This window comes from Megascapheus bottae, chromosome 11 (genome assembly GCF_031878675.1).
Source record: "Megascapheus bottae isolate mThoBot1 chromosome 11, mThoBot2.hap1, whole genome shotgun sequence".
NCBI lineage: Eukaryota > Metazoa > Chordata > Mammalia > Rodentia > Geomyidae > Megascapheus > Megascapheus bottae.
In genome coordinates this window covers 9,517,522-9,542,890 of record NC_143519.1, presented here as the reverse complement: position 1 = coordinate 9,542,890, position 25,369 = coordinate 9,517,522, and the positions used below count along the sequence as shown (strand labels likewise).

General features: G+C 39.1%; 1 protein-coding gene across 8 annotated transcripts in view; it reads right to left on the bottom strand.

The window, feature by feature from the left end:
- Window positions 1–25,369, bottom strand: part of Dock9 (dedicator of cytokinesis 9) — a 265,843-nt gene that overhangs the window by 1,621 nt on the left and 238,853 nt on the right. For 5 of the 8 annotated variants that reach the window (XM_090341935.1, XM_090341939.1, XM_090341934.1 and 2 more), the window contains exons 46-52: window positions 23,044–23,166; window positions 22,359–22,472; window positions 20,680–20,826; window positions 17,126–17,336; window positions 8,965–9,155; window positions 3,142–3,242; window positions 2,508–2,646 (exon numbers count right to left, since the gene is read on the bottom strand). In XM_090341935.1, the coding sequence (XP_090198061.1) occupies window positions 2,508–2,646; window positions 3,142–3,242; window positions 8,965–9,155; window positions 17,126–17,336; window positions 20,680–20,826; window positions 22,359–22,472; window positions 23,044–23,166 (1,026 nt within the window). Of the gene's footprint in view, window positions 1–2,507; window positions 2,647–3,141; window positions 3,243–8,964; window positions 9,156–17,125; window positions 17,337–20,679; window positions 20,827–21,671; window positions 21,708–22,358; window positions 22,473–23,043; window positions 23,167–25,369 lie in introns of all 8 variants that reach the window. The other 3 variants (XM_090341937.1, XM_090341933.1, XM_090341938.1) reach the window with 1 other exon arrangement.

The following is a 25,369-nucleotide window of genomic DNA, read 5'->3' as shown; positions in this document are numbered from 1 at the left end:
AGTACTTCACAGCCAGTACTGCTGGAAGGAGTATGGTTTAGACCTGATCTGTAGCCAGGTACACTTTGAAGAACAGACCTGCACGGAAGCTCTTCTGCAAACATCAAAAGCAACTATCTCAAGTCATAATTCCTTCTGCTTAAGCAGTCAGCAGTCATTTTCTTGCTTTATTTTTGGGTTGTGAGACTTTCATTAAGAGCCTGGGTACTTTCTTGAGCTCTTTTACTCAAGGCTAGCACTCTACTACTTTGAGCCACAGCACCATTTCCAGTTTTTTTGGTGGTTAATTAGAAGTAAGAGTCTCATGGACTTTTCTGCCCAGGCTGGCTTTAAACCCTGAATCTCAGATCTCAGCCATCTGAATAGCGAGGATTACAGGGTATGCTTAAGCATTCAAAGGGGCTTAATCTTTATGCTGGTTGATATAATAATGGGAAATTCAAGGTACGATGAAGAAAACACTGCCAAGTCCTTTGAGTTTGATGCTGTTGCTTGATTCATAGCTGTGCATCTGGGATTTTAATAATTTCAGTGCATAATTTCTTTCTACTTTCATCTTTTCTAGTGTTGAATACTAGGACCTACTGACTAGGCTCTCTGTTCTACAGGAATCTAAAGACTCTATGGGAAAAAAAACCTCAAGTTTTCTCCATAAACTTATTCCCATAAGATCCTCTCTTTTGGCTTAACAATCCACACAATCATTTCTGTTATCATTTTAGATTTTTGTATTTTTTTCAATGTTCATAAAGGGTTGGTTTCATTTGTGCATGTACCATACAGTATCTGCAGCTATTCAAACTCACTAACAACTTCATGTGTGTTGGTTTAGATGCATTAGCTTATAAGAAAAATAAAACTAAAAACATGACATTACCATCCCATCTGGGCATGTCAGCATGGAGGAGAAAAAAACAGCAATTAAGTTAAAGCTCATATATTGAAGTTCATTTGCCACCAAGAAAGTTTAATAAACAAACGAGCCTGTGACAAATATATCTAACACAAAGGCCCTGGCTTCCATTCTGCAAGACCAAAAGATGGTAATACAGGAAACAGACAAAACCAGTCACAAGTCAACAGGCATTATAATGCTGATTATAAAGATGAGGCCAGCAACTCAGATGAATGCATGCTGATTGCTGCCATTCACTTTGTGCCCTAGTCAGATAGTTGACCCCTCTGTTGACCACTCAGCCCACAGAGAATTCACATAGGAAGGAACGGAGTCAGGAAAGATGCTAATAAAGACAAGAAACAAAAATAGTGTGAAAAATTCAGAGTACCCAGGTCAGGTGTAAATAACCCAAATTGGAATAACACTATATTTTAAATGATAAAAAACAATATGCAAGGCCGGGAGTTTGGCCTAGTGGTTATAGTGCTTGCCTAGCATGCACGAAGACCTGGGTTCGATTCCTTGGTACCACATATATAGAAAAAGCCAGAAGTGGTGCTGAGGCTCAAGTGGTAGAGTTCTAACCTTGAGAAAGTCCAAGGACAGTGCTCAGGCCCTGAGCTCAAGCCCAGGACTGGCAAAAAAAAAAAAAAAAACCCCAAAAAACCCAAAAAAACCCAATATACAAGTTGTTGATTGGATCAACAAGATGTGGGATTTATACACAATGGAATTCTATGCTGCCATCAGAAAGAACGACATCACCCCATTTGTAAGGAAGTGGAAAGACTTAGAAAAAAATCATATTAAGTGAAGTAAGCCAGACTCAAAGGAACATAGGCTCAATGGTTTCCCTCATTTGTCATAATCAGTAGAAACCTAGCAGAGGTTTACAATAGGGCAAAACCTAGAGACATAAGGCCATATAGGATGAAGCTAAATGAAAGGACCTTCAGGATATAGAAACAAGAGCCATATAATGTGTGATTGCTGTTATGTACTATGTTATCTCTCATCTCTTTTGCTATCCTTGGTTATCTCATATTTTACAGTATTTCACCTTGTTATCTGACATATTGTGTATATGCTTATTTGGTTGTTTGAAATAGAATAGGGAAGAGGGGAAAAACTAGAAGGGTGGGTGTGGGGGGAGGGAAATGGGGACCAAGACATGAGAAAGGGTATCAATGTTTGTGAAGTAATGCACCTTCTATCTGGTGAATATAATGTAACCCTTCTACTAATTACAATAAAAATATATTAAAAAACAATATACATCCTTAACCCAGGTTCTATTAAAAGTGTGCATATAAAGAGTTATATACAAACAGTATGGATATAGTTTCTTTTGGCTTTCCTGGGATAGGGAGAAGCCAAACTTATATAATGCAGTCAATGTAAAAGCAATGATTGGGGCCTAGTCTCATGGGTTGCTTTACATAATGGATGGGCATTTCCACCAGCTGGGGTTACATTTTTCTTCAGATATCACAATTCTGGAAGACCATGGGTAGTCTCAGCTCATCATAGGATGTATTTGAGATCCCAATGAATCCCAGTGGCCTAAAAGAGAAGAACTCCAAGTTGTCAGCGTCAGTATGGCATTTACCTGCTCATGCATGATTTCAGACAGCTCCTTTGCCATTTCCCTGTAGTTGGCCTTCATTTCTTCCTGATACTCTAACTGGTCTTCTTTAATCAGTCGTTCATTTACTGCTAGGGCCTGACCACAAGCTTCCACAAATTGCCTGAAATAGCATGGGGGAGAGAGACAAGCAGGAAACAAAGCATGAATTTAACTGGTAGCATCAACTTCCGCTGTAAGAAGAGCTAGAGTAAGGAGCTAAAACTCCCCTTAAGGCTCCATAGGTATAGGCTTGGGTCCCCCGGTTGGCACTACGGAAGGTGGTGGAATCTTTAGAAGGGGGGCCTAGAAGGAGGGGTATTTACGTCATTAGGGATGTGCCCTTTAGTGGGTTTTGGGACTCATGAGTTCCTCACTCATTAGGTTCTTGCCACAAGCTAAGTGATTTTGCTCTGCCGCATAATCTGACCTTTCCATAGGCTTAAAACCAATGGGGCTGGTTGTTCACATATTACAATCCAAATTTCCAAAAACTGGGTCAAAATAACCTTTTTTTCTTTATAAGTTTATTATTTCAACAATCTGTCACAGTAACAGAAAGCTGACTAACACACAGAGACATGACTAATATGTGAAGAGACATTTCTGTGTACTTTACCTGAAAACTTCCTTCAGCAACTTCACTTTATTGTCAGGATATCTTTTTGTGTTTGTATCATCTAAGAAGGCTCGAGCATATGCTAGTGGACCAGCATTGACCTAGATAAATAGCAAAGATTTTAAATTAAGTTGGGGGAAATTGATCATTATTATTTAGTTTCAGTTGGTTTGTGCTAAAAAGTTAGTCGTGACTCTTCTACAAGTTTAAAAGCCTAGAGGAAACGATAAAATGATTATTATGATCTATCATGCACACGTGTGCCAGTCTTGGGACTTGAACTCTGGGCACTGTCCCTGAGCTACTTTTGCTATATTGTTAGCATTCCACCACTTGAGCCTCAGCTCCACTTCCGGATTTTTCTGTGATTAATGGGAGATAAACTTTCCTGCCTGGGCTGGATCCGCACTGTGATCTCAGAACCAGAGCTCAGCCTCTTGAATAGCTAGGATTACAGGTGTCATCCACCAGCACCCACTGAAGTTTCTTTTTTATATAAAAAGAAACTGCTACTTCTAGGGAAACTGACGTGATCAAGTTTGGCCATGCAATGCGTAGATACCAAGTCTTTGAAACTTGTATACCAATGGCTCTTTTTTTTTTTTTTAATTTTATTGTCAGGGTGATGTATAGAGGAGTTACACTTACATTCCTAAGGTAGTGGATATATTACTTCTCAAATGTTGTTACCCCTGTCTAGGACTCTTACTACAAGGACTCTTACTACTAGTCCATAAAACCTGTGTTCTGAGACATATAATTGTCAGAGCCACCCGATGAATTTAGTGAAAAATGGAAAACTATGGCTATAGCCTATTTTAAATATATTATTGTTGCCCAGGTATGGTAGCCAGCTATGAGAGGTGAAATTGGGAAAAATCAGGATTCAAGGCTAGCCTGAGCAAAAAGTTAGTGAAATTCAGTCAATCTCAACCAGTACTTGAGTGTGGTTCTCATCTGTAATCTCAGATATGCGGGAGGCTGGCCCCTGGAAAAAAAAAAAAGCACAAGACTCTATCTACAGAATTACTAAAACAAAATCGGGAAGGGGCATTGCTTAAAAAGCAGAGAATCTGTCTAGCAAGTTGGAGGCCCTGATTTCAAGCCCCAATACATAAAGAGACAAGAATAATTACTACCAACCCCCCTCCCACAGTTCAGTTTGCTGAACTGTGTAGACAGCTGATTTGCTATGTTCATATGAAGTAAGTATTTGAATTGTACTGGCATCAAAGATGAGCAAATGTGGATGAAACAAATGTATATCTCTTTTTCAATTAGGTAAGAAGAATTTTCTGAAGTTGGCAAGTCAGGAAATATAGGAACAAGGAAAGAAAAAAGGCTGGATATTTTACGATGGGAAGGACTGTGAGAGCTTGAATGAAGACTGGTCTATGTGCTCACAGTGTTTTTCTTAGCAGGTCTGTTGAGCAAGGAATGCAAGAAGGTAGGTGAGCAATCTGTATGATGGTCTGATCCATGGAGTGCAGGACTTGTACACACAGGCAGGCAGATGCCACAGTGCTTAGAGATGAGACCTGAGATAGGAAACTAGCTTACTTCCCATGATGACTCAGCGTAGAGGACCCGACTCAGCATTAGCCTAAGCATGTGTGGAAACCATGCTAACATGAAGACAGCACAAAAATAATTTGTGCAGAATGATACAAATAGTTGTTTAAAAAGATGTAAAGAGGAAAGGAGAGGAACCATGGAAGACCTAATATAACAAGATTGTGGGACACAGTGCCTGAAGCCATGTAGTGAGGTCCGTCCCACACAGCCGCATCCTAGTGAGCCTTTTGGTGAAAAAGTTACAAAGCTACACAAATGAGATGACAATTCCCTCTGATTCCAGCTTTGTTATTACCCGTATGTGCACAAGTAGAAGATTAATCTCGTAACATGGAATTATTGCATCCTATAAAATAACTGGGTATTTTATAAAACTTGCAGGTCACTATCAAATGGAAGTATAGGTTTTGCCTTTGTAAAACTCAACCTTGTCAGGTCCGGCCCTTCACTGGCTCCACACCTGCTGGCCTTTTGATAGAGGTTGAATGTTCCCAGGCCCAACCAATCCTTTTTTTTTTTTTAATGGGTCACGGAGCTTGAACTCTGGACCTGGGTGCTGTCCCTGAGCTCTTCAGCTCAAGGCTACCACCCTATCCCTTAAGCCACAGCCCCACTTCCAGTTTCTTAGTGATTAAATGGAGATAAGAGTCTCACGTTTAGTGCCCGGGATGAACTGTGATCCTCAGATCTCAGCCTCCTGAGTAGCTAGGATTACAGGCGTGAGCCATCGTGTATAGGCTTAAACTAATATTTTTAACTGCACAAACTGTGGCCTCTGGCCTTGTTGTATAACCACTTTGCTGGGAAATTTATATTTATTTATTTATTTATTTTTAATTGTAATTAGTAAAAGGGTTACATGATATTTGCCAGATAGAAGGTGCATTAATTCACGTACATTGATACCCTTTCACATGTCTTGGTACCCATTTCCCTCCCCCCCCACACCCCCCACCCGAAATTTATATTTATTTGTTGAACTATTTTGGCACATTATCTTTCAGGACGTAAGGGAGGTGACTAGAAATATCTGTAAATATTTCTGTGGTCCATGACATTTAGAAAATACTTGGGTAACATCTCATGTTGTTTTCAGTTCTATATAGATTATAGATCTGTGAAGGACTGAACAGACAAAACACTGTTGATCTTTGAAATTTTGGAGCAGGTATGTATTTCTTTAAGGGACACAAAAATGTCCCAGTAAACTTGGCATTTACCCAACCATCCAAAATCTAGGGCATACTAAATCCACTAGCACAATAATGTTCATTGCAGCATTATTCACCATAGCAAAGATATGGAACCAACCTAGATGTCCCTCAGTTGATGAGTGGATCAACAAGTTGTGGTATTTGTACACAATGGAATTCTATGCTGCTGTCAGAAAAAATGACATCACCCCATTTGTTAGGAAATGGAAAGACTTAGAAAAAATCATATTAAGTGAAGTAAGCCAGACTCAAAGGAACTTATTAGGCTCAATGGTTTCCCTCATTTGTCATAACCAGTAGAAACCATGGCCTCTACTAGCAGAGATCTGCAATAGAGCAAAACCTTGATATATAAGGCCATATAGTATGAAGCTAATTGAAAGGACCTCCAGGATACTGAAACAAAAGCCATATAATGAATGATTGTTGTCCTTAATGTACTATGTTATCTTTTATCTCCTTTGCTGTCTCTTGGGTATCTCATATTGTTACAGTATCTCACTTTGTTATCTGATATATTGAATTTATTTGTATTTGGTTATTTGAAATTTGATAGGGAAGGGGGGAAAACCAAGACGGGGGGGTGGGTGGTGGGTGGGAGGGAGGGTGATGGGTACCAAGACATGTGAAAGGGTATCAATGTATGTGAATTAATGCACCTTCTTTTTTTTTTTTTTTTTTTTTTTTTTGCCAGTCCTGGGCTTAAGCTCAGGGCCTGAGCACTGTCCTTGGACTTTGGACTTTCTCAAGGCTAGAGCTCTACCACTTGAGCCTCAGCACCACTTCTGGCTTTTTTCTATGTATGTGGTACTGAGGAATCGAACCCGGGTCTTCATGCATGCTAGGCAAGCACTTTAACCACTAGGCCAAACTCCCGGCCCGAATTAATGCACCTTCTATCTGGCAAATATCATGTAACCCTTTTATTAATTACAATAAAAAACTTATAAATTAAAAAAAAAGAAAAAAAAAGTCCCAGTAATAGAAAGCCCACAGAGTGGGAGATCTTCACTTGCCATACAACAGACAAGGGCCTCATATCTAAAATATACCTACAGCTCATCCCATTAAAAGGTGGGGCTAAAGATTTAAAGAGAGACTTCTCTGAAGAGGAAATAAAAATGGCCTATAGACACAGGAAGAAATGCTTGACATCTCTGGCCATACAAGAATGCAAATCAAAACAACTTTGAGATTCTATCTCAGTCCAGTTAGAATGGCCATTATCAAGAAATTTAATAACCACAGATGCTGGTGGGGTTGTGGTCAGGAGGGATCACTACTATTACTGTTGGTGGGAGTGTAAACTCATTCACCCACGTCAGAAAGCTAAGATATGGAACCAACCCAGATGCCCCTCAGTAGATGATTGTATCAAGAAGATGTGGTACTTATACACAATGGAATTCTATGCTGCCATCAGAAAGAATGACATCACTCCATTTGTAAGGAAATGGAAAGTCTTGGAAAAAAATCCTATTAAGTAAGCCAGACCCAAAGGAACATAGACTCAATGGCTTCCCTCATTTGTAATAATTAGTACACATGTAGGATTCTCCTAGTAGAGGATCACAATAGCTCAAAAGCTATGTACATATGGTCATATAGGATGAGACTAAATGAAATGAACTCTAGGTTATGGAAACAAGAGGTTTATCTTTGTGATTGTTGTTTAATGTACTATGTGCAGTTATTTCTTTTCTGTAGTTTTCCCCTTATGGTTAATCTCATGTGGTTACTGTATTTGACTTTGTTACCTGGTATATTGTATATTTGTTTATTTGAAATAGGGAAGGGGGAAAACAAGATGATTGGGAAGGGGTGGAGGGAGGGAAAGGGGGACAAACACTTGAGAAGGAGTATCAAGGTTTGAGAAGTAATGTACCCATTAGCTTATGAATGTAACTGTAACCCCTCTATACATTATCCCAACAATAAAATACAATGAAAAAAATGCTATCAGTAGGGGAAACATAGATTGAACTATGTTAAAATTTTTCTGTTTTGGATGTACTGAAATCTGAACAAGACATTGTACTTTCTAGTCAAGTATGCTACCACTGGACCATACCTTCAGCCCTTTTATGCACTGGTTGCTTTGAGTTAGGGTCTTACTTCCTGATCAGGTGCCTAGATTTGGATCTATTTTATGCTTCCCATTTCAGCTAGAAAAAGGTTCACACTACCACATTTAGCTTCTTTCTGAGATACACATGCGTAATCATAATTCAGTGTGGGTTAGCCTGGAACCACAATATTCCCAATCTCTGCCTCCCACATAGCTAGGATGGCAGGTGCATTTCACTGTGCCCGGCTATTGGTTAAGAAGAGGTTGAGGATTTTTCTGTCCAGGTTGGCACTGAACTGCAACTTTCTTTATCCCAGCCTGCCAAGTAGGTAGGATTATAGGTGTGATTGTTAGTCAAAATACCACTGAGGGGGTTTGGCCTAGTGGTAGAGTGCTTGCCTAGCTTGCACGAAGACCCAGGTTGGATTCTTCGGTACCACATACATAAAAAAGCCAGAAGCAATGCTGTAGCTCAAGTGGTAGAGTGCTAGACTTAAGAAAGCCCAAGGCAAGTGCTCAGACTCTGAGTTCAAGTCCCAGGACTGGCAAAAAAAACCCTACTGAGAATGTAACTTAAGATACTTTTTCAGATATAATTACCATAGAAAGTAAAAGTCAACCGTTTTACTAGAAAACCAACTTGGATTTATCTTTCTTATTTAGAATACTTTATTGTTCAGGGCCCTCAACAAGGCCCCTAGTATTCTTCAGATTACTGAAAAACTGGGGTGCTATGATGATCAATTTCTAGCAGTGAGCTTAGTGATATTGACATGCCACAGGTCCACAACCCACAGGAGTGGGGTAGAATTTAAAGTTCCAGTTGATATCAGGAGAAGCTACAAAGACGCTAGGGAAGGAAATGCGGACCACCTGGCAAACCAGGGAGCCACATGGTACCTTGCTGGAATGAAAGTCTTAGAAGCTTCAAGGGGCAGAGGAGGCTTTCCCTTGCTTTTAACTCACCTGAACACTCACACTTCCCTGAAGTTTGAGCTGGAGTTTGATCATGTCTACTTCTGCTGAGGAACACAGCTGCCGGAGCTCAGCCACCTTCTTACTCATCTCATCAATGGCCACTTCGATGGGATTCAGGTCAGTGTGGTGTTGATACATGACTGGGATCCGTTTCTTTACGTAAGGGAAACAGTGTATAGCTGCCGGGAAACAAGGCTCAGAATTATCCCATAGCTTGCACAGTCTTTATTTACTGTTGCTGAACTGCAAGGAATGTCTTGTTCCCTTCTTACAATTAAGGGACCCAAAGTTGCCAAAGTCACACACTAGTGCTTTATGAAACTAGAAATAATCTCATGTATATTTAATGACAGGTTATAATAAAGTTAAGAGGGACAGATCCTTATTGTCCCTTTAACATAAGAAATGTAGCTTTGAATAAAATCATTTTGTCATTCCTTGCTCAAGTTTCTTATTTATCAATGTCCTGCCTCTCTTGGAAGTTTGAGATCTGAATGAATTAGCACAAATAGCCTTGGAAACAAAAATACCTAAACGATTTTAAGATACTGCATAGATTAATTCCAGAAAACTGTTCTACAAAAACGTCTTCAAAAAATTCTTGTTATTCAAAGGACTTTGAAACCTATGCTAAATATATACCAATACAAGAAACCAATGAAAAAATAACCCATGGGATTTTTTTTTTTTTTTTTTGCCAATCCTGGGCCTTGAGTGCTCAGGGCATGAGCACTATCCTTGGGCTTTTTCAAGGCTAGAACTTTATCACTTGAGCCACAGCACCATTTCTGGCTTTTTTCTATGTATGTGGTACTGAGGAATCAAACCCGGGTCTTCATGCATGCTAGGCAAGCACTCTACCTCCAGGCCAAATGCCCAGCCCATACATGGGAATATTTCTAAGCAACACATTTCATGAAGTTGAAATTCACAAACTGATAAAAATATGCTGCCTTAATGGGCTGGGAGTTTGGCCTAGAGGTTAAAGTGCTTGCCTACCATGCATGAAGATCTGGGTTTGATTCCTCAATACCACATACATAGAAAAAAGCTGGAAGTGGTGCTGAGGCTCAAGTGGTAGAGCTTCAGCCTTGAGAAAATCCAAGGACAGTGCTCAGGCCCTGAGCTCAAGCCCAGGACTGGCAAAAAAAAAACAAAAAACAAAAACAAAAAATATGCTGCATTAAAGTGAAAGTATTAGTAAAAAATTCAGTTTTGTATATTTTTTCCACAAAAGATGATTACTTCTGTTTTTACTTATCATAAGACTTTTGAACATATCAACAAGAGCTTAAAAATGACCAGAAAAAGCCAGGCGCTGGTGGCTCATACCTGTGATCCTAGCTACTCAGGAGGATCACAGTTCAAAGTCAGCCCTAGCACAAAAGTCTGGGAGATTAGCTCTAATTAGCCACCAGAAAACTGAGAGTGACACCATAGCTTAAGGAGTAGAGCACTAGTCTTGAGCTGAAGAGCTTAGGGACAGTGCCTAGGCCTAGAGTTCAAGCCCCCTGACCAACAACAACAACAAAAAAACCCCAACAAAACAAAAGAGACATTCAAATTCAGTGTTTCACATGTCTATCTCATTGCTTTACATAGTATGTGAACATCAATAAAATTCTCATTTAATGTACATCTACTAAGAGTCATATACATATACAGTAAATAACAAAATCAAGATGATAACTGATAATTCTTTAGTAAGTTTACTCAATAAGACTTATCACAAAACAGAAAACAAGTTTAGTGTCCAGATGGGCCATCAATGTCTGGATAAAGCTGGAAGGCCTATGCAATGCAGGGCAACCTCATTGGTCCTGTTTATTCTCAAGGGGTTTCCCCCCCCCTCCCCAGAGCTGAGGACCAAACTCAGGACCTTGTGTTTGCCAGGCAAGGGCTCTTTCACTAAGCTATATCCCCAACACCTCTCAAGAGGGTTTTTTTTTTTTTTAATCAAATGAGGGTCAAAAGTCCTTGGTATATACTTATTTTTTTATGAGAAAGTAATGTGCTTTCAACTCAGGACCTCCTACTTACTAGTCAGAGACTCAACTAGCCATGCCTCCAGCCCACTTTTGTGTGGTTATTTTTGAGATAGGGTAGGGGTACTTCTGGATTTTGATCATCCTAATTTTCCTTCCCACTACAGCCTGGAATATAGGCATGTACCACATGCTTAGCTCCTATCACTGAGATAAAGTCTTGTGGACTTTTCCACTCAGCTTAGCTTGGAACCATGCTATTCAGATTTTAGTCTCATACAATAGGATGACAGGTGAATACTCCATAGCACTCATGTACTGGTCGACAAGGGGTTTCGTGAAAACTGCAATCCGTCTGATCTTAGCCTCTCAAGCAGCTAGGACTGTAGGCATCAGCTCCTGGCACATGGATGATTTGAAATGGTAGCACAGGGACCAATGAGTCTTCTTTCTTTTACATTGTGACAAGAACTTGGCAGTGCTCCTTATAGCCAGGGAAGTGATACTCTGGCGGCAGGTTTCCTTGATATGCCATGTAGAGGAATTCTACTACTTTCCCTCATGAAAATGCTTCACAAGGCCAGCAGTCATGTCACAGCACATTCAGTGTCACAGTAATTTTGTGAGCCCTGGTATGGAACACCATTATTTCAAGAAAAACCAAATTCCCAAGGTAATGCTCGGGAGGTGGTTGTAGATCACATTGATTTTATTCCATGTCAAAATCCCGAGCCACTGCTTCAGAATTGGAGACTTCAAGAGGTAAAGGAGAGAGGCATACTAATTACTACTCAGAGAAAACCCAAGATCTGTGCACAAGTCCACCAGGTCCCTGAGATTTGGGACGCCCCACCACAGATGTCCCAATGGCTTGCTGTTCTTTTTTTTTTATTATTAAAGAATTTATTAACATTGATTTTTACATCTTATTTCAAATGATGTGTTTAACAAACAAATATTCAAGAAGGGAATCTCTACATACAATCACTGGCACTTAGATTTTAGAACATAATTAAAATTAGGCTGAGGGTTTGTATGTGATAGATACATATTAATCTATGTAATAAAATATTATGTCTATAGAGTCATAAATTTTTATGTCTATGTAGTTGTGTTTATATTTCCAATACCATGTCCATAGCATTGGGTACACAAATATTGAGTCATCGCTCTTAATGCTGTTTGGATCTAATATCCACATATCAAGGAGACCATGCGTCTTTTGTTCCTTTGGTCTTGTCTCACTCAACATGATTCACTCTAGATTCATCCACTTCCCTGCGAATGCCATTATTTTATCTTGTCTGTTGGCTATGTAGAATTCCATATATATATATATATATATATATATATATATCACATTTCTTGTATCCATTCATCTACAGTAGGGCATCTGGGTTGTTTCCATTGCTTGGCTATTGTGAATAGTGCAGAGATGAACATAGCTGGGCAGGTGTCCTTATAATATTCTGGGTTATGATGTTCAAGATAGATGCCCAGGAGTGGTATGGCGGGATAACAGGGAAGGTCTATTTTCAGTTCTTTAAGAAACCTCCACACTGCTTTCCAGACTGATGTACTTGCTTACAATCTCACCAGTAGTGCAGTAGGGTTCCTTTTTCTCCACAACCCCACCAGCATCTGTCATTGTCTAAGTTCAAAATCTTGGCCATTCTAATTGGGGTAAGGTGGTATCTTAGGGTTGTTTTTATTTGCATTTCCTTTATGACCATGGATGATGAGCATTCTCTCGTATGTTTTTCTGCCATTTTAACCTCTTCTTTTGATAAGTCTCTCTTTAGTTCCCTTGCCCATTTAGTGATTGGTTTGTTGGGTTTTGGGGGGGGATTAGTTTCTTGAGTTCCCTGTAGATACTGGATATTAAGCATTTCTCTGATGCATTATTGGTAAATATCTTTTCCCAGTTGGTTGGCTGTCTTTCTACTTTAGAAGCTATGCTTTTTTTTGTGCAGAAATTTTTATTTTTAGGTAGTCCCATTTATCAAGTCTCTCTCCAATCTGTTGTGACCCTGGGATTCTGTTCAGAAAGTTTTTATCTGTGCCTATGAGTTCCAGTGTCTCTCCAACTCTATCGTGTAGTAGTTTCAAGGTTTCTGGTCTGATATTGAGGTCTTTGATCCATTTTGAGTTAATGCTTGTGCATGGTGAAAGGCTAGGGTCAATTTTTAGTTTTCTGGGTGTGGCTGCCCAGTTTTGCTAGCACCAATAATTGAATAGGCTGTGTTTGTTCCACTGTATATCTTTGGCTCCTTTGTCAAATACAAGTTGACTATATGTATGTGGTTTTATTTCTGGATCTTCTATTCTGTTCCATTGATCTCTGGTCTATTTTTGTGCCAATACCATGCTGTTGTTGTTATTATGGCTCTATAGTACAGTTTGAAGTCTGGTATTGTAATACCACCTTCAATGCTCTCTTGCCTAGAATTGTTTTTTGGCTATTTTATGTCTTTTCTTATTCCATACGAACCTTTGGATTGTACCTTCTATTTCAGTAAAGAAAATCTTTGGGATTTTGATTTGAATTGCATCGAATTTGTATATCAATTTTGGCAGTATGGACATTTTCACTATATTGGTTCTCCCTACCTATGAGCATGGGATGTCTTTCCATTTCCTGGTATCCTCTTTAATTTCTTTCATTATGGCCTGCTGTTCTTGATGAAGCTCTCCTTCAGTCTCCCCAGGGTATAGGCACATCAGTCCTTCACTTCCTGAGAGCTTAGGTACTGATGCACTCACTGGTCACTCCTCACCATCAAGTATTTCATCAAGTAGTATTTCCTCAATGAGGCCTATCCTGTCACCTCATTAAACTGCAATCTTTCCTTCAATCTCACATTCAACCTCCTTCATTTTTGTTTAGAACATGTGGCATGTACCTCTACATGGCCTGCCATTGTCTTTCCTCTTACTAGGACAAAAGGTGCATGGGGTCACAGACTTTTTTTTTTGGTCAGCATGACAGTTGCAGGATGGCTAGGGCTCTACGCACCTTGTTGGGTGAATGAATGTGTTACAGATCTAAAGACTACATATGTAAGTACAAACTAGAGGAGGTAGACAGCTAGAGGACCACCAAAGCAATCTCTATATTTTTGATAAGTGGCCCACAGTAGTAATCTGGGGCAGGAAGAGGAGCAGCTATGTGTGGTGACTGGAGGGAGAACTCAGCATGACTATATGGAGTAGGACAGTGCTCACACTCAGTGAAGTCTGGGCACAATGTGGAAGACTTTGGAACAGTGACTGGGAAGAAACTCATTGTCAGAAGAAAAGGTAGGAAAGAAGAACAGGTATGCTCAGACTTCACCCAGGCGGGGGCTGATCATGAAGGATTTCAAATGTTGACATGCTGGCAGTCACCTGACTGGCAACCATGCTGGAAGGTGAGCCTTTGCTGGAATAAAAGGCAGGGAAGGTTAGGGCTCCCCTATACCCTATAAGGCCAAAGGGTAGGCTTGAAGCAACATAGTTTAAGAATCTAGGGAGATTTAACAATTTAAATGAAAACCGTCATGTTCAAAGTCTGTAAGTCCTTTAAAGTTTGATTTAGAACATGTATTTTCAGTAGCATTTTTATCACTTTCTCTAATTACTCTGCCTAATAACCGTCTTTTCAACATTTCAAGATATTCTAGGACAACGCCAACATCCTTTTTTTTTCCTGCCCACCATCATCCCTCAAAGGCAAGCAACACAATAGCAAAAATCAAGAATATGCTTTTCCTTCTTGGTTACAACTTATAAAATTATTTGGGATAATAAGTTGAAGGTTGAGAAGGTTGAACAACCTGTCCAATTTGACAGAGTGAAGTTTTGAGCCTCAGGTCAGGCTCTCTGCAGAAAGTGGTTATTCCCAGAACAGACAAAGCTTAGTCTATTCTGCCTCTCTGCTGTGCAGTTACTCTTTGTCCTTTGATTCTGACAGATAGTCATATTCTTTATCTAATCTAAAGTAGTTCTGCAACAAATATAAACTGTAACCATGAGGGTATCTGTTCTGGGAAAACATGTTATGAATCAGTCTACTACCTCAACAATAATCATGATACAAAATTCTGACCTTGACTCAGCATTCATTAGGATGTTTTATAAGGCATGATTCTCAAATTGAAGGGTGCATCAGAATCCCTGTTGTGCTTGGTCAGCACAATGGCCAACTCCTGCTGATTCAGCAGGTTTAGGGCTGGGACCAGGGAACTTTCATTTCTATCAAGTTCCCAGGGGCTGCTGATATTGCTGATTCTGGAAGTAGCTTTGATCAAACTACTGATTTAAAGAATCAAAAGTGAAATAATCATCATGGTATAGACAATTGCTATATGCTGGTAATCTCCATAAAATATTTGAAACAGCTAATTTGCCACTGAGCTGTATATTAAAAAATAATGGATTCACATGAGAGAGAAGCTAACATTTGTGAGGACAATATTGTTTGTGCTATACATATGTTATCTTATTTTGAAAGTAGAACTAGGAATACTTTAAGAATTTTTTTTTAACTTGTAGTTCATAGGGTAAAAAATTCATGGCAATATCTGGACCTGAGGTTTTTTTTTTTTTTTTGATAAGGTTTTTTTTTTTTAATACTGATATATATTTTCATTGTGGTAACAGCTTTACTGAGATACAAATTATATATCATACAATTCACTTACTTAAAAGCGTAAGTTTCACTTACGAGCTGAAAAACACTGAAATATGGCATCTTAATGGTGCTTCTTTCACTTATGACTGCATAATAATTCCCAACCTTTTTTTTTTGTGGGTCATGTGGCTTGAACTTGGCCTGGGCACTGTCCCTGAGCTCTTTATCTCAGGCTACTGCCCTATGCCTGGGCCTGGGCGTTGTCCCTGAGCTCTTCAGCTCAAGGCCACCCCCCTACCCTTGAGCCAAGCCCGCCTTCTTGTTTTCTAGAGGTTAATTGGAGATAAGAGTCTCAGATCCTTTTGTGCTCAGGCTGGCTCTGAACCTCGATCCTCAGATCTCAGCCTCCTGAGTAGCTAGGATTACAGGCATAAGCCACATAATTATAATTTCCAGTCTTTACTGGATAGAAAATGCCAACATCAACCTCTAGGTAGACATAGATGGGGAGCTGTTTTCATGGTTGTACTTAACAAAGGCTAACTCTCTGGAAAATGTGCCAAATGATGGCTGTACTCAAAATGCCTGACATCTAGAACAGCCTTTTCTTTTTCTCTTTCTTTTTTTTCTTCCTTCCTTCCTTTCTTTCATTCATTCATTCATTCATTCCTTCTCTCTCTCTTTCTTTTTAAAGAGAGTGTTACTGGTTATGCTGCTGAGCTTGACCTATGAATGGATGCACTTAGTTTTCCTAAAGATCACCCTTAAAGTGATTCTACAGACTTTCAGGAATAGGAAAATGATGCCAAAGGAACAGTGCCAAGTCAATTAAGACTGATTCAGTTCAGGAGGTGGCTTCCTGTCCAGGAGGCATTTGGGCTGAAGCTGGACACCAGTGTTGAGGTAGAAGGGAGCCAGCCAAATACTCTACTTATACACTAAGCAGAAATTACTGAGCAGGCTTGTCCTATATAGGTCAGTGAGAGAGAGATGTCTGAGATAGGCTTCTTGACCTGTGGGCCATATTTGGGAAAGCGGCAAGTAGATGTCAGAGGGGCACCCAAAATCATCTAAAATGGTGTGCAAAAGTGTCTTGGCAGGGGGCTGGGAGTTTGGCCTAGTGATAGAGTGCATGCCTAGCATGCACAAAGACTGAGGTTCGACTCCTTGGTACCACATACATAGAAAAAGCCGTAAGTGGTGCTGTGGATCAAGTAGTAGAGTGTTAGCCTTGAGAAAGCCAAAGGACAGTGCCTAGGCTGTGAGTTCAAGCCCCAGGACTGGCAAAAGAAAAAGTCTCTACTTTCCACAGATTCTAGAAAGGACAAGTAACCAGAAAAATGGCATGAACATTCCATAATAAAAGTGTATTGAACTTACGTAACTATAATTACTCTGCATATCACTTTTATAATAACAATAAAATAAAATTTAACATATTAAAAGAAACTCTATTGAGAGTGGAAGAAACTAAGGTAACAAAAGGCCATTTCAATTCTTGAAGCTTTGGAATAGAGCATTTTCATCTTGGCATGGGGTGGGGGTGGCATACCTGTCAGAATGGTACGCCGTTTGCACTGTTCTTCCACCCCACCTTGCCTTTTCCCCGACTGGGTGAAGGGCATCTCAAACATGAAGCGCCGAATGTTGTGTGATCTTTCAAACTCTGTTTTTCGCTCCTGCAATTCTTTTTCATCAAAAAATGGGATAACATGAGTCACCTGGATATAGGCATACTTGGAATCCAGATCCTTAGGGTTAACCTTTAAAGGAATAAACAAACAGCAGAAATGAAGGTTATTTATAGGAATCTCTCAAACCTTAGCTAAGCTATATTTTCCAGTTGTTGTTGTTTACAGGGATTTTGCACTCGGGGTCTGGTGCTTACTAGGCAGCCATTCTATGGCTGAGACCGGCCTCTACTCCTTTTTGGGATTGGTTAATTTTGGGAGAGGATCTTACTTTTTTGCCAGGTGCATGTATGGCCACATTCTGCCTATTTACACTTCCCATCACAGCTGGGATGACAAGTCCCCACCACTACACTCAGCTTTTCCTTTGAGATGTTTTCCAAAATAGACTTTTCTGTCAGGACTGGCCTACAACTGCCATCTTTCTGATTTCAGCCTCCCATGTGGTTCAACTGTGAGCCTATGGCACCTGGCACATATAGACAAGTGCACATATGCATACATGTGCCTAATATAATTTATAACATTATAACTGTAAATTTGAAGTTGAACCAGAATCTTAACAATGAATACAATTCTCATTTAGTTGTTTCTCATGACTCCCCTCTTCCCACCTCATCAAGTTCAGATTTTTCTTCCCTTTTCAAAACTGCATTTTTATACATTTGGCTTAAAATGTTTACTTTAGGAAGAATGATTGAAAGTTGGGTCCCCAGTTAATCACTAATCAAATCAGATTAGATGCAAATAGCTTTGGGTTAATTTAATATAGGTAAAGATTAATCTGAAACTAATTTCACAGAAAATTTACTTCCTAATTAAGTCAGCACATACGTGTCTTTACAACTATGCTGTGAGAACTGTTGGTATTTTCCTGTCTGTGATGTGATAGAAAATCAAACACAGGCATTTCCCATAAAGAAACAAAAGCTAATTTGCTGGAGAGACAAATCAATTTTACACTAATTATATTTAAGCTTTGAGAGTAATGAAAATAGATATGGAAGAAATGACTTTGCAGAGAACTTGGAATAGGCATGGGCTAGTGAATGAGAACAAGATGTTTCACTGTTAGATGTTTGTGAAGAAAAAAAAATCAATGTGAGACCGCCTTAATATTTAGAAGGAAATAAAAAGTCAAAGGATGTTACTTTTATTTAGACAAAACCAGGTGGCTAATTATTTCAAGTTTTGTTTTTCTTTTTCTTTTTTTTTTTTTTTTTTTTGTGGTGGTGGTAATGAGGTTTGAGCTTCGAGCCTCCTGTGTGCCAGGCAAGCACTCTACCACTGGAGCCACTTTGTCAGCTTCTTTTACATCGATTATTTTTTGAGTTAGAGTCTCACTTTTTAGGTCAGCATGGACTATGTGCTTTTAGTGTCAGTGGGATGATAAACACTCAACGACTGTGTCCAGTCATTGGTTGGGATGGAGTCTTGTGAACTTTTGCCTGTGCTGGCCTTGAACTGTGATCTTCAATCTTTGCTTCCCAAGTAGCTAGAACTACAGGCTTAAGCCATTGAGCCTAGTTAATCATTTTAACTTTATTCAAACCTATTAAAACTTTGCTTTCTCAAGGAGAAACACTTTAAAGTCAGTGAGCATGAAACTTCATTTTTTTTTTTTGGTGGTATAAGCATGGTGCTTTGTGTTGGGGAAGTGAAGAGGGGGGATGGAGAAGAGTTATTTAACTATAAAAGTTGCTGTACAAAAGGCTGCATAGATAACAGAGGGGAGAATAATTAAGAGCCTGGAGAAAAGGTTATTAAAATTCTCAATCAATATTTGATTCCAACAAAGGTTTTGGTTTCAGAGAAAAAAAGGCAAAGGGGACCCAAGAAATTTAATCTATGGAGTAAGTGGGTCTTAATAAGGTCGTGATGAGCTTTCTGGCTAAAACATGTGTTTATTCCTTTCTCTTTGTGCAACTCTTATTAAAATTACATTGAGAATTAACCCACAAGGATCCAGGAAGGAACATAAGAAAACAATGAATGAGAGATTTTAATGAAGTTTTGGAAGACAGTATGTGGAGGTCTGCAAGGTTAGGGGAACATGTGGAGTCAGTTCACCTTCCAGAAACCCAAGAAAAGCAGCTCTTGCACTCTCTAGAATTGGGGTGACCATATAAAGTGTGAAGAGGAAAACAGACCAAAGTCTCTACCTGGCATTGGAAACTCTGAGTTCCTTTACCTAGTGCCTATCCTACAGAACATCTTCTGGAAAAAACTGCTCTCGAGAGATTCAAATTAGGTCCACTAGTTTCAGTGGAAGGCAGGGTCATGGCATAGAGGAGGTGGAACAAGGGTGGCTAAGTGAGAGGTAGTAGACTAAGTATGGGCCTTTCTTCTCCTAGGCCAACCCTGAACTTAGGATCATCTTTCATTCGACTCTTGAGTAGTGACATTACTGGCATAGGTAGGTGTGCTACCATGCCCACCTGTGAAATGTTCTGAGGGAAGGGAAGGAAAGGACACTAGCTTCTTGGAGATTTTTTGTTTTTTGGGGTCATGTGGCTTGAACTGTGGCCTGGGCACTGTCCCTGAGCTCTTCAACTCAAGGCTACAGCCCTATTCTAGAGCCACAGTCCCACTTCCCATTTTTTAGTGATTAATTGGAGATAAGAGTCTCATGGCTTGGTATTGCCAGAGCTGGCTTTGAACCGAGGTCCTCAGATATCAGCCTCCTGAGTAGCTAGGATTACAGGCATGGCGACAGCTCCCAGCTGGAGATGTTCTTAATAGGCTGGCTTAAGTATTCAAGACAACAATGGAGATTTAGGAAGGGTCCTTCTAAGAACCAAACACCAGACGATAATCATTTGAAACAGGAAGTAGGTTTTCTGCAGTCATACTGGCTAGTAGTCAATTCCTTGGCCTACCCTTCTGTCCATCCATCTATTAGCAAATACAGAATAAGATTTATGTACTGTGCTTAACACAGAATGGGTAGTGTGGAACAGAACCTTGCTCTTTCTAAGTTCCTAAACATTGGGACTAAAAATAGCAACATGGCTTCAGGTTTTAATTATTTTGTAAAAGAAGACTATATTCCCTACCCATTAAAAAAATATTTTCTTTGTTGTTGTTGTTGAGATAGGGTCTCTCTCAATAGCTCCCAGCTATCCTGAAACTGTCTAGCCTAGACTGACTTTGAAGCTATGATCTGCTTTGCATTTTGAGTGCTAGAATTAGAGGTATTTAGATTAGAGATTCTTTAAAAATTGCATAGTAGAGGTTGATTTAATATTAAGCATGTAATTGGAAGCACAAAATACATTAAGAAAAAAATGTACCAACCATTAAAGGCTGTCCTTCATTAAAAATTAATTTATGAATATATATTATATAACCAATAGAATGTGATTAGTCAAAACAATATTTCATTGATAAGAAATGTATCTGTGGATGTTCCTACCTTTCCAGAATCCTGAATCATTTTGACATTTTCAGAGCCAAATTTATCTGAGTAAAGTTTAAGAAGTCTCTGAGAAATTTCAGACAGAGGTGTGAGTTTGGGTTCTTTGTAAATATACTCCTTTCCATCTTCATCTTCGAAGAATCCCTGTGACATAAGGTATAATTAGTGTTGGCCCTGAATATTAGCCCAAGACTTATTATCTAGGAAGAGCTCTTTTGTTACAAGGGTAAAAAAACAAGCAAACAAAAAACCATAAGGAATGATTCTAACATAACATCCTACGTAAGCAGGCTCTCTAAATAGGAAAGAAAATGGTAAGAATGTGGAGTTTAGGTGCCAAGATAAAAGAAAACATAAAATTGTAAACTTATCTGATAATGTCATTAAGTGTTGAGTGAAATGAAAAATTTGGATTCAAGAGTATGAGCTCTTAGTGAAATCTAATGACAGTCAAGCCTGTTTCACATTCCCAGGAAGCAGAAGTAACTAAAGAATGACCAGCAGCCCGAGATGGTCAGGCCTCAGAAATGCACACATGTCCCTCTCCTGACGTCTCCCATTTACACAAGACTTTACATCATAACCTGAAGCATTTGGGTCTACAGGAGATAGAGCAAAAATCATACACAGTTTGAGTAAATTCTATTTAGATTTACTGATGAGAAATGTATTAAATGTCTATAATACAGTAGCAGAATATGTTTTTTCATTATCACGAGTCTTTGTTTAGCACCAATCATATTTGATCACAGGCTTCAAACTGTATGGGAAGTGAAAAAGGTTGAATATTAAAAAGTCCAGGTTGGTGTTAATATTTGAAATAAAAATTTAAAAAGCTTCTCATCTAAAATAAAAGAGAAAAATGGTAAAAAAAAAAACAATATATGAAAAAAACAACAAGATGAAACAAAAAAAATTCACATCAAACCAGGAGTTTAGATGCAATAATTTCACTACATTACTTGCTTTTAAGCATTTACTGTAATTACCTCCACATCTGTTTCACTGTCTGTAAACTGGTATTGCTATAAAGTTATAAAAGACAATAACAGAATGAAGGTTATATAAGGCTTATAGAAAACTACATTCTAAATAAGTGGATTATAACTTGTAATATTTAATAATGTTAGAGATTGAAGGTTAAAATTTAAGTTAAATTCAAATAAACTCACTCATATAGGGTTTCTCAAATATTACAATGACAAATACACTCATAGAGATATATTAATAGAGATCCCATAGACACAAAGTAAACCAGAAAGTCTTAATTTTGATTTAAAACATGCAATACAGATGTATAAGGAAACAGATGACTTATTTCTGTATAGATGAAATACAATGTTAATTTTCTCTGTGGAGTTTGTAATGACTGGACAAAATACATACAGACTTGAAAAGGAAACTTGCAAACCACAATGAAGTACCAAAGATGTTGCTAAGCATGTTAAGATCTTAAGGAGGAGGAACTTACCGCTGCCTTAAGAAAGTAATAAAGACAAGACAGGAAGAAAGGGGAAAAAAAGCAGAAAGTTTACTATGGAGGAAGATAAGAACCATACGAAATATGACAAATTTACCAAATTAGCATTTATAGAATAGAAAATGTATGAGGTTACTTTATAGAACTTTAAAAAAGCAGGCCTTAGGATAGCTTGCAGAATGGAGGGGAGACTCACCTGCCCAAAAAAGGCCACCCGAAAATAGGTACCCAGGAGTCTACGGCCAGAGTGCATAACCTCAGTCACTTTGCTGTAGGCCCGGTGTAGTGTATCATACAGATGGGATAGCCTCTGAAAAGCAGAACCAAATCTATTTCTTCCAATTTGTAAATAGCTGAATCAGTTTTAAAATGACAAATGTGATAATGCTGGTAGAAATTCCTTGACCAGGAGTAGAAAAAAAGCAAGAATATATTATAACTCTATAACTTGCAACCAATACTAGCTACGCTGTTTCCAAGCCAGCCTGATGACGAGGACCCATCAAGCTTCCACATTATGATAAGCAAATTCTATTTTCAAGTTAACGTAAGATTTTGGAGAAGGCCCAGATACCACCTGTAGGCTCTGTTTTTCCTACTCCATTTGATGTGCCAAGAACAATGCTGGACCTCTGATGAGAAGGGCACTGGGTGATTACAATTCTCTTCTTTTGACCACTTTTCAAAATGAAAAATGCTGAGATGTCGGGGTATGCCTAACTCTGAAGGGGTGGTGCTTGGTAAACTCTTTTGGTGGAATGTGGAAAGTCAGAGACCAAGCTTATCAACAAACCAATGCTTGTTTATCCTCCTTGTAGTAGATCTGGGACATGTCACACCACTGTCCTTGCATATAAACAAAAGCCAAAAAAGCCAGATACCTCAAAATCCCTCCGCTTCTCATAAATGGGGATGATGAGTTTATAGATGTCGGCAATTAGCTCGTAGCGTTCCGCCTTCCAAAGCCCATCTGCACACTGCTCAAGCAGCTCCATCAGTACATCCTGATCAAAGAGGAAGACCACCGGCCAGAGAAGCGCATTATAAAGAGTACAATGTTGTATTCTTTATGCAGTGCCTAACCAGTAAAATGGCTAGGGGTGAAATTTCAAAATATATAATACTTTAAAACTAATTCCATGCTTGTAATAATTCATCACTGTGATCTTTTCCTAGGGAGCAAATTGTTTTCCCAATCATATTTATGAGCAAATGTGAAAAAAATTATGCATACCTCATGACTGTGCAATACATACTTTCACAGAAAAATGATATTATCTATGATTTCCTGTAGGATCTCAGTTTTTTTGTTCTCAATTTTTTAAAAGAAGTATAATTTAGAAACCTGGGTTCTCTTTCTGAAGAGCAATGCAAAGGCTGTAATATAGAGAATTACTAAGTATGACTTAACCAGGAATCATTTTTAGAAGAATTTAATGGCAAGTTCTGTGCCTATTTTCCTCCCTCCTTCCCTTGGAAACATTCAGATTCACAAAGTGGCAGCGGAGCCTGCCCAAACTATTATTTATGTTACTTAGTATTCATACTATAGCTAGGCTTCTCTTCATTCTAGTAATTGTTTTCTTTGATGCACAGAAGATTTCTAATTTGATACAATCCATTTGTTAGTTCTACATCTTATTGAAATAATGGTGGTATCCTGAGGTACTGGAGTCCTCTACAGAGTGAGACCCAAAGAGTCTTAATTTCACACATTAGCAGTTATAACTCAGAATCTGGACTGATAGTGATGTGATTTCATAAAAAGGAAAATTGTTCTTCAGTGAATTAAAATATCTGTCTTATCACTGATTTATTCATTAACAATCATTTGTTCAAACATTCCAAGCATTTACCATAGCAAAGTACCATGCTTGACAGTGAGCTTAAGAAAACCAAAAGTATGTAAATAAAATTAATTCTGTGATTCATAAAAACTGCTTGATATATTTTTCTCAAGTATAGAGGGAATATTTTGGATAGTGTTATGGGTTGAATAAAAAATATATCCCGCAGGGACAGAAAGTTTAGGAAGAAGGGTATAGCTGGAAAAAAGGAGTTCACTGGGAGAAGCCATTGAATGGTCTGGTATCCTTGTTCCTTTCTTTCTCTGCTTCCTGTCCACCATGGGTACCTCAGATTTACCATGGCCATCAACCATGAAATATGATATTCTGCCCAGAAACAGCTAACAGGTCATGGGCATAAACCTACGAAACACAAATAAAAAAATCTTTTATTTTTTCTTTTTTGCTAGTCCTGGAGCTTGAATTTAGGGCCTGAGCTACTTTTTTACTCAAGGCTAGAATTCTACTACTTGATCCTTAGCACCACTTCTGGGGTGTGCGTGCGTGCGTGCGTGCGTGCGTGCGTGTGTGCGTGCGTGCGTGCGTGTGTGTGTGTGTGTGTGTGTGTGATGCACTGGAGATATGAATTTTACAGATTTTCCTGCCAGGGCTGGCTTCCAAACCTTGATCCTCAGATCTCAACTTGCTAATTAGCTAGACTTACAGGCATGAGCTACTAGTACCCAGCTAATTCCGCCCCCCCCCTCCAATTGTGGGGGCTTGAACTTACCACCTGGACACTGTCCCTGACAGCACTGGCGCTCTGCCACTTTGAGCCATAGTGCCACTTTCAGTTTTCTGGTGGTTAATTGGAGATAAGAGTCTCACGGATTTTCCTGCCTGGCTTTGAACCACAATCCTCCAATATATACCTCCTGAGTAGCTAAGATTACAGGCATGAGCCATCAGTACCTGGCTAATCTTTCCTTCTTTTGAACTTCTTCTCTCAAGTATTTGTCACAGTTATGAAAAGCTAGTTAATATAGATGGTCTGTTAGGCTATATGATATAAAAGAGACTTTCTTTTAAGTAAAGACACTCTAAAGTACACACAGTCTGGCAGCTCAGAGCTGCCAGAATTTGTGTACAAGAGACAAGTAGCCACCAATTAAAATAGAAATGCCATGCATGGTGAGGTACCAAAGATAGAGGAAATCATAGTGATTTCAAATAGACAAGACAGAGGGGCAGGGTTGGTTTATTTAACAGTAGCCAATGGATTCCTGGGTTGGTACTAAGGAAGCTAAGTACTCTGTTCTCATGGAGATCAGAGTCTAGAGTAGGAGATGGGTCCATAAAGAGTAAATGCACTGATAAGAAACTGCAAGGAGTCAGGAATGCAGAGAGGAGTGTACTCATC